At 43.7% G+C, this 9,841-nt stretch overlaps 1 protein-coding gene across 1 annotated transcript; it reads right to left on the bottom strand.

Annotated features, from left to right (window-relative positions):
* Positions 1 to 433: 433 nt before the first annotated feature.
* On the bottom strand, positions 434 to 9,818 carry LOC139459326 (6-phosphogluconolactonase-like). Its single transcript, XM_071240782.1, has 5 exons — positions 9,692 to 9,818; positions 6,470 to 6,670; positions 5,346 to 5,488; positions 4,574 to 4,714; positions 434 to 1,837 (listed from the first exon to the last, which is right to left on the bottom strand). Exons 1-5 carry the CDS (start codon positions 9,816 to 9,818, stop codon positions 1,718 to 1,720), a joined length of 732 nt encoding a protein of 243 aa, XP_071096883.1. The 3' UTR covers positions 434 to 1,717.
* Positions 9,819 to 9,841: the final 23 nt, after the last annotated feature.

The raw sequence follows: 9,841 nt of genomic DNA on the forward strand, positions 1-9,841 counted from the left end.
ACCTCTAGTGTAGTGCCACAATCATAGAGGAACATCACACAAGCAGATATCTCTATAAACTGTATAGTGTACACCCCTAGTGTAGTGCCACAATCATAGAGGAACATCACACAAGTAGATATCTATACACTGTATAGTGTACACCCCTAGTGTAGTGCCACAATCATAGAGGAACATCACACAAGCAGATATCTATACACTGTATAGTGTACACCCCTAGTGTAGTGCCACAATCATAGAGGAACATCACACAAGTAGATATCTATACACTGTATAGTGTACACCCCTAGTGTAGTGCCACAATCATAGAGGAACATCACACAAGTAGATATCTATACACTGTATAGTGTACACCCCTAGTGTAGTGCCACAATCATAGAGGAACATCACACAAGCAGATATCTCTATACACTGTATAGTGTACGTCCCTAGTGTAGTGCCACAATCATAGAGGAACATCACACAAGTAGATATCTATACACTGTATAGTGTACACCCCTAGTGTAGTGCCACAATCGTAGAGGAACATCACACAAGCAGATATCTATACACTGTATAGTGTACACCTCTAGTGTAGTGCCACAATCATAGAGGAACATCACACAAGCAGATATCTATACACTGTATAGTGTACACCCCTAGTGTAGTGCCACAATCATAGAGGAACATCAATGCAAGGGACAGCAGAGGGATTTGACTCCCAACATAAAAATATTACCGAAAACATAAAACGCTACAAAATCCTTTTCAGGCTAATTTGGTTCTCACATCCTATCCTGATTTCCGCCATCGGCACGTTGTCACACTTTGTTACTATGGTAACTACCTGCACCTACTACATTCTTGTCATTGCCCCAGAATCAGTTGGTGTTCTGTTCCTGCCCTGTTAGTATGTGCATCTTTATTACGAGTGAGTGAGTGAGTGAGTTGGGTTTAACGCCGCTTTTAACAATATTCCAGTTATATCACAGCGTGTCAGCTAAATGTGGGAGGAAAGCCCAAAGTGATGCAGGTCTCAGACATTTACCACTTCGGTGAAACCCACGAGCACGGGTATGGTTCTGACAAACCTAGAAACATAATTGGGGCGAACCGGGATTCGAACCCACAATCATAGTTTTCTGGCTTGGAGCCTTAGACGACTTGGCCACCCGTGCCCCCACTTTATTATGAGAGTGAATGAGTGTGCAAGTTATGTGAGTATGTCTTTACACCGCTTTTACCAGGGATTTACCTGGCTTATTTATTTTGGGAGCCTATAATTGTAGGGTCCGAGGCTAATGAGGGTCCAAATGGGGGGTCCCAGAAAACGTAGAAACCTGAATACAGTACTCCACCAAGTGATTGCACATGCTCAGAGGCCGTTAAAAATGGATTCTGAGATCCCAAATGGAACGAATTACAAGTGATGGTGCAAGCAAATCAGGAAGCATTTGAATGCATATTGCTTTTATACTAATTACGTAAAATTTCTAACATGCAATATTATTTTTCTGCAATCCAGTGGACATATTTTTTTCATGCTCAATTTCAATTTGATGCCAATGAGACTCAGGACTGCCTGTCTGGAAATACCTGCTTTTAGTATCATTAAAACAATACTACAGCAGGATTACACAAAAAGGGTTGATGTTTTGCTCATGTGGGGAATCAAACCAGGTCCTTGACGCGACAAGCCAGCACATTAACCTCGAGGCTACCCCATCCTGGTGTGAGGCTACTGCTTGTTGTTGAGCAGGGAGGCTGCGGCCTTGTCCAGAAACCACACAACCTCACCGCTGGTGGGCTTGACACGAGCTGCGGGGAGCAGGACTCCGCTACCAGGCTCCAGGACTTGCTGAAACACCAGCAGAGTGAGTGAGTGAGTGGGTGGGTGGGTGAGTGAGTGAGTGAGTGAGTGAGTGAGTGAGTGAGTGAGTGAGTGAGTGAGTGAGTGAGTGAGTGAGTGAGTGAGTGAGTGAGTGAGTGAGTGAGTGAGTGAGTGAGTGAGTGAGTGGGTGGGTGGGTGGGTGGGTGGGTGGGTGGGTGAGTGGGTGAGTGAGTGAGCAAGTGAGTGAGTGAGTGGGTGAGCAAGTGAGTGAGTGAGTGAGTGAGTGAGTGAGTGAGTGAGTGAGTGAGTGAGTGAGTGAGTGAGTGAGTGAGTGAGTGAGTGGGTGAGTGAGTGAGCAAGTGAGTGAGTGAGTGAGTGAGTGAGTGAGTGGGTGAGCAAGTGAGTGAGTGAGTGAGTGAGCAAGTGAGTGAGTGAGTGAGTGAGTGAGTGAGTGAGCAAGGGAGTGAGTGAGTGAGTGAGTGAGTGAGTGGGTGAGTGAGTGAGCAAGTGAGTGAGTGAGTGAGTGAGTGGGTGAGTGAGTGAGTGGGTGAGCAAGGGAGTGAGTGAGTGGGTGAGTGAGTGAGTGAGTGAGTGAGTGAGTGAGTGAGTGAGTGGGTGAGTGAGTGAGTGGGTGAGCAAGTGAGTGAGTGAGTGGGTGAGCAAGGGAGTGAGTGAGTGAGTGAGTGAGTGAGTGGGTGAGCAAGGGAGTGAGTGAGTGAGTGAGTGAGTGAGTGGGTGAGCAAGGGAGTGAATCAGTGAGTGAGTGAGCAAGTGAGTGAGTGAGTGAGTGAGTGAGCAAGGGAGTGAGTGAGTGAGTGGGTGAGCAAGGGAGTGAGTGAGTGAGTGAGTGAGTGAGTGGGTGAGCAAGGGAGTGAATCAGTGAGTGGGTGAGCAAGGGAGTGAGTGAGTGAGTGAGTGAGTGAGTGGGTGAGTGAGTGAGTGAGTGAGTGAGTGAGTGAGTGAGTGGGTGAGCAAGGGAGTGAATCAGTGAGTGGGTGAGCAAGGGAGTGAGTGAGTGAGTGGGTGGGTGGGTGGGTGAGTGAGTGAGTGAGTGAGTGAGTGAGTGAGTGAGTGAGTGGGTGAGCAAGGGAGTGAATCAGTGAGTGGGTGAGTGAGTGAGTGAGTGGGTGAGCAAGGGAGTGAGTGAGTGAGTGAGTGAGTGAGTGGGTGAGCAAGGGAGTGAATCAGTGAGTGGGTGAGCAAGGGAGTGAGTGAGTGAGTGAGTGAGTGAGTGGGTGAGTGAGTGAGTGAGTGAGTGAGTGAGTGAGTGAGTGAGTGAGTGGGTGAGCAAGGGAGTGAATCAGTGAGTGGGTGAGCAAGGGAGTGAGTGAGTGAGTGGGTGGGTGGGTGGGTGAGTGAGTGAGTGAGTGAGTGAGTGAGTGAGTGAGTGAGTGGGTGAGCAAGGGAGTGAATCAGTGAGTGAGTGAGTGAGTGAGTGAGTGAGTGAGTGGGTGAGCAAGGGAGTGAGTGAATGAGTGAGTGAGTGAGCAAGTGAGTGAGCGAGTGAGTGAAGGCTGCTCAATGGCACTGTCAGTAATATCAGGCACATAAATGTGACATTTTAATTACAGCTGTTCATACATGTGTACAGTTGGCAATATTGCAGTTATATTACGATGGCCTGTCAATCATGAAGTCTGGGCTAGACAAACCTGTGATTGATATCATGAGCATTGCCTCATCCTGCTAGGTGAGATGACATTCAATCAAGCCGAGACAGATCCACAATAGGTTCCGTGGCACCTGAGCAAGCTTTGCTTCTCATAAGAGGCGACTAAACGGTTCAGGTGGTCAGGTTTGGTGACTTGGTTGATGGATATCTCATCTCTTGCATGGACCAATGCTCATGATGTCAATCACTGGATTGGCTCATCCACACATTATTTTCAGACCACTTTATATAGCTGGAATAATGAGGCGTTAAAGAACAAAACAATCTTCTCTAAGCACCACCATATCCCCAGATATTTTTGAGTGAGTGAGTGAGTGAGTATGCTTTTACTCGACTTTTAGCAATATTCCAGCAATATTTTGGCGAGGGGACACCAGAATTGGGCTTCACACATTGTACCTATGTGGTGAATGGAACTTGTGTCATCAGCGTGACGAGCGAACGCTCTAATCACTGGGCTAATCCACGCCCCCATATTCTTAAGTGTTCTACTTGGCACTCCTATGGATGTTTAATTGCACCAACCAGAAGAATATATTTAATGAAAAATAAAGAAAGATATCTAAAATTCTGTTGCATTCATCCAGTTTACTTGTGAGAAAACTCATTAACATCTGGCTTCACAATACAAAACTTTCACAAGGTATTGTAAGGTCATTTCTAAATGTGCCCTTCAGGATCTTAGTTTAACCATGCCATTGTGAACGTAACACTGCAGCACTCTTTCACAAGAAATCTCTTCTCACCCTGACTGTTAACAGATGTGCTGTCTTAAATGCTGTGTTCCCATTTGTGGTTTTGGTTTTGGTTTGGTTTGTTGTTTAACGCGGCAATCAGGAATATTCCAGCTATATGATGGCGGTCAGTAAATTATCGAGTCTGGACCAGACAATCCAGTGATTGACAACATGAGCATCAATCCATGCAGTTGGGACTGATGACATGCATCAACCAAGTCAGTGAGCCTGACCACCCGATCCTGTTAGTCGCCTTTTACGACAAGTGTAGTCGCCTTTTACGACAAGCATGGGTTGCTGAAGACCTATTCTACCCTGGATCTTCACGGGGCTCAAAATTATGATGTGGCTCACCTGAATTTTTTCAGCCTTGCCTGCACCGCAGGACACAAACACTGCACATGCGGCGTTGTTGAGAACAGGATACGTCAGGGTCACTCTTCCAGGGGGAGGCTTTGGGGAGTCTGTGATGGGGGCAACAATGAGGCTGGTCTCCTGGAGATAGAACGTGACAATATGCGTGACGTAGAGTGAGGGAGGGAGTCATGGTCACTCTTCCAGGGGGAGGTTTGGGAGAGTGTGTGATAGTAGTTTGTGACCAGGGAACAGGGAGCATCTGTGTCTCTAGACTGGTGTTGTCAGACACTTACATCAAGTAGTTTGTGACCAGGGAACAGGGAGCATCTGTGTCTCTAGACTGGTGTTGTCAGACACTTACATCAAGTAGTTTGTGACCAGGGAACACGGAGCATGTGTGTCTCTAGACTGGTGTTGTCAGACACTTACTTCAAGTAGTTTGTGACCAGGGAACACGGAGCATGTGTGTCTCTAGACTGGTGTTGTCAGACACTTACTTCAAGTAGTTTGTGACCAGGGAACACGGAGCATGTGTGTCTCTAGACTGGTGTTGTCAGACACTTACATCAAGTAGTTTGTGACTGGGGAACAGGGAGCATGTGTGTCTCTAGACTGGTGTTGTCAGACACTTACATCAAGTAGTTTGTGACCAGGGAACAGGGAGCATGTGTGTCTCTAGACTGGTGTTGTCAGACACTTACATCAAGTAGTTTGTGACCAGGGAACAGGGAGCATGTGTGTCTCTAGACTGGTGTTGTCAGACACTTACATCAAGTAGTTTGTGACCGGGGAACAGGGAGCATGTGTGTCCATCAGGTCCCATACCAAGAAGCAGCAAATCAAAGCGAGGGAAGCCATCACCTGGCAACACGGACTGTATCTTTTTCACATAGTCTGCCGCAGCCTCTTCCACTGAAACAAACAGAACCTGAATACACTCACCTGAATCTCATTGTCTGTGAGTGAAGGGTGAGTGAGGAGCAAGTGAGTGGTGAGTGAGGAGAGAGTGAGTGAGTGAGGGGTGAGTGAGTGAGGGGTGAGTGAGTGAGTGAGTGAGTGAGTGAGTGAGTGGGTGGGTGGGTGGGTGGGTGGGTGAGTGAGTGAGTGAGTGAGTGAGTGAGTGAGGGGTGAGTGAGTGGGTGAGTGAGTGAGTGAGTGAGGGGTGGGTGAGTGAGTGAGGGGTGAGTGGGTGGGTGAGTGAGTGAGTGAGTGAGTGAGTGAGTGAGTGAGTGAGTGAGTGAGTGAGTGAGGGGTGAGTGAGTGGGTGAGTGAGTGAGTGAGTGAGGGGTGGGTGAGTGAGTGAGGGGTGAGTGGGTGGGTGAGTGAGTGAGTGAGTGAGTGAGTGAGTGAGTGAGTGAGTGGGTGAGTGAGTGGGTGAGCAAGGGAGTGAGTGAGTGAGTGAGTGGGTGAGTGAGTGAGTGAGAGGGGTGAGTGAGTGAGTGATTGAGTGAAGGAGTGAGTGAGTGAGTGAAGGAGTGAAGGAGTGAGTGAGTGACTTTGTTTGTTTCTTGCTTAACACCGCACTCAGCAAAATTCTGTAAATTCTGCAGTCTGTGAATAATTGAGTCTGGACAAGACAATCCAGTGAATGACATCATGGGCATCGATCCACGCAATTGGGATATGATGACATGCATCAACCAAGTCCACCCAGATCCCATTAGTCACCTCTTGAAGACCTTTTCTACCCCGGATCTTCAGTGAGTGAGTGAGTGAGTGAGGGAGTGAGTGAGTGAGGGAGTGAGTGATTGAGGGAGGGAAGGGAGTCAAGATATTTCAACCAATTTGCATACATTGATGGCTAACAATGCTTGGAAACAATTAGCATTCTTGGAAGATGTATTTATTATGTTTATGACATTTACGTCCAGGTAAACTAACGGAACACCTCACCTGGAACATTAGGGTTGATTGGAAAGATGTTCTCCTCGGAGAGAGGAACCTTAGACATCAGATTCTCCTTGTAAAACTTGTATGTACACTCAGCATCATCATACGGCACATAGCGCTCATCACAGAAGAACATCCGCCATTTCGACCAGTCAGTTTTGTGGTTTGGCAAATTGTTGCATAAAAACTTGGCTAGGCTTCCACCTTAAAGAGATGAAGAGAGCAACATTAATTTGTTGTTTAACGCCGCACTCAGCAATATTCCAGCTATATGACAGCGGTCTGTACATAATCAAGTCTGGACCAGACAATCCATTGATTGGTATCATGAGCATAGATCCACGCAATTGGTATATAATGACATGCATCAACGAGGTCAGCGAACCCGATCCTCCGATTCCGTTAGTCGCCTTTTACGGCAAGCATAGTCGCCTTTTACGGCAAGCATGGATTGCTGATGATCTTTTCTACCCCGGATTGTCACGGGTCAGAGCCACATTAAAGTAGTATGTGTACTATCGCTGTGATGAGTTTATTTAAGAGTGACACTGCGAAAACTGCACACCTTCGTCTTAAGACTATGTAACATAACAAATATAAAACCCACAATTTTCAAATTTCACAATTAAAGTTCAATCATTTCCCTCACTGACTATGTACTTATTGTTATGAATTAACTTGATTATGAGTAGCTAATAGCTCGGTAAAGATATTGAATATGCAAGTTTTTATATAAGGCCCAGGGCAACAATTTGGAGCTGGAGGCTTCCTGCTGATCAACCAATTATTCATAATTTGATAGTTTATATTTAACAATTTCTCAATTTCACAGTGTTCCCGCTGGCTTTTGAAACTGACAGTCCTGGTGGACTGGCAACTCTAAAAATTACCAGTCCCCACTAAATTTTGTCAGTCCAAACTTCAACAAATAAAAACAACTTATGAAAATTACCTGGTTTTAATTCTTCCAGCATCATGTTCAATGCAATGACATCATCTCTGAAGTAACTTAGTTAGAGCTACACATCATTCACACAATGTTCAGTCACAATGTTTTCCTTTTTTAATATTTCAAGATGAAGTCGCTACAAACATATTTATAACCTTGAAGCAAAGCGAAATGATATTTCCTTGCACTAAAAATAGACAAGGGGAAACCTTGATGGTAACAGACAAGGTGATTTGTTTGAAAAATATACTTATATGAATATTGCCAATGTCTTGTTCAACAACAAATATTCATAAGGTACTTTATTTTCCCATCCACAGAGACTAGCAGTCTAATGAATTGCTGGTCCAAGCCTAATTTTACCGGTAAAAAAATTAAACAGGAACACTGCTTCATAATAACATAATAACAAGGCTTGTACACTTTGATGCAAATTTTCTTCACTAGCTCCTCATGTATGTGGAGTTTTTTATATTAAACATGTTACCAGATGAACTGCAGTAGTACGTCAACATGGAAGGTGGATGTTTGCATCATCATGTACCAGTGCTTAATAGCAACGGTTTCTCTTGCAACTGCTTTACACTGCGGACTTTTGAGACATCCACTACTGGTGTCAACGTGGCTGTTCCCCCTTCACAACATCAATCAAGCATACAACATGAGTTTCTCAATTTACTGATAAATATTCAGACTTTTGCCCACACAGAATTAGTGTGTAGAACTTGGTATCTTTGTTAGCATACTGGGTAAGAACAGGTCCCCATCATCATCAGCTTCTGGTAAGGAGTCATCTTAAGGCATCAGGTGGTCTAGCTAGGTGACCTGGTTGATTGTGTGTCATTCTACCTCGATAGCATGGATCATTGCTCGGTATCAATCACTGGATTATCTGGACCAGAGTAAATTACTTACACACCACTATCATATACAATGGAATATAAGTGAGTCATCAAAACAACGATCGAATCATTTCAGTTATTTCGATTTGCGAGAAGAAACTCAAAATATTAGGAAGATGAAATTTATTATCATAGTTCATATATAATCAACATGTATTTGGTAGGCCAAATGAGATATGAAACTGCTTAAGGTGACACCCACATAGAAAATGCTGTAAGTTAAAACTTTATGGACAATTATTGCACATTGAAGCACCAGTAAAATACTATCTTGGATCAAAATTTGGTTGAGAAATGTTCCCATACTCTCTTTAATAGATTCTAACAGAACTTCAGATAACCCAGTAACAAAAACATTCTTATCCTAGATGCTTTTCCTTTCCATTAAAACTTGTTCAAATGATTGTTATGAAAACCAATACAAAGAGTTATCTCCCTTGTATCAACAAATTAAAATAACATCCTGGTCACTAATTTTGCTATGCTTGTCGTGGATTCCAAAACATTTCTGTTACAGAAAATATAATTCATGCACTGGATATTTTTAACAGTGAAGTAAGAGAAGTGAACAAAAATTGTCAATATTGATTATTTCTGTGATTTAATGCCAAACAATTATTATACCAGGATTATATCAGGGCACTGACTGTTTGAGTATGACGGTCAAGGTGGATGTATTCTCTATATTTTGACACAATATATCAAAAGAAAAATTATTAGTTTTGATTATGAGAAGTAAATATAATGCATAAAAAGTGCTGAGTCATGATTTCGATCAATGCCCCTTGGTGTGATAACGGACAACCAGACATTTGAAATACAAATTTTTTTTTGGAAAATTCAAACTGTTTTTTATCTTAAAAACATACATTAACATCAATAGCCTCTTGGGTAAAATAAATTGCTACAATCTCTTGGACTAGACCTATGTCTAAACATTATGTACGTAGGGTTAGGGATAAGTTGTCCTAACGCAGGCAAGATTTGAAGCAGAGCTTATGGGTGGAAATCTTTCCACCTTTACCATCTTATCTTTAGGGACCCCTGTACTTTTATAGGACCAGATAGCCTATGGTATCTGAGATTGAGAATGGTTGAAGTTTCTTAACTTTCGTAAGTTAGACATCTGTTGTTCCATCTTTAGGTGAGGGTTGTCTTACAGTTGGGATGCGAAGCTAATTAAAATGCAAAATCTCTATCTCATTTATTTTGACCACTCCTAATATTACCTGTCACAGAATTTGCGGCTCTGAGACTGGGTTTGACTGTTTAGACAGGAAGAGTTATCTTCCTTAGACGTGATTGCCGGTCGCGCACCGACCACGTTTGTAATCAACATGCACAGTGACAGGAGTATATTTAAATAGTTTTTACCTGAAACTCCAACAGTAAAAATATTCTTTCGTTTGATTGCGTCATTGGCTTTATCTGCAACAAATTTGCACAAATTTTCAGACACGGAAGATTCATTCTCAAACACAAGTACCGTGGGTGCAGCCATTTTTAGTACTCTCTAAATACTTC

This window comes from Haliotis cracherodii, unplaced genomic scaffold (genome assembly GCF_022045235.1).
Source record: "Haliotis cracherodii isolate W230 unplaced genomic scaffold, xgHalCrac1.p SCAF_13, whole genome shotgun sequence".
Taxonomy (NCBI): domain Eukaryota; kingdom Metazoa; phylum Mollusca; class Gastropoda; order Lepetellida; family Haliotidae; genus Haliotis; species Haliotis cracherodii.

What these genes read in the sequence shown, in the direction of transcription:
- LOC139459326 (XM_071240782.1), bottom strand. Translation starts at nt 9,818, where the DNA reads ATGGCTGCACCCACGGTACTTGTGTTTGAGAATGAATCTTCCGTGTCT. An exon ending in AATCAACCCTAATGTTCCAG is followed by an intron (nt 5,489 to 6,469) that starts GTGAGGTGTTCC and finishes TGTTTGTTTCAG; the next exon opens with TGGAAGAGGCTGCGGCAGAC. An exon ending in CCGGTCACAAACTACTTGAT is followed by an intron (nt 4,715 to 5,345) that starts GTAAGTGTCTGA and finishes TTCTATCTCCAG; the next exon opens with GAGACCAGCCTCATTGTTGC.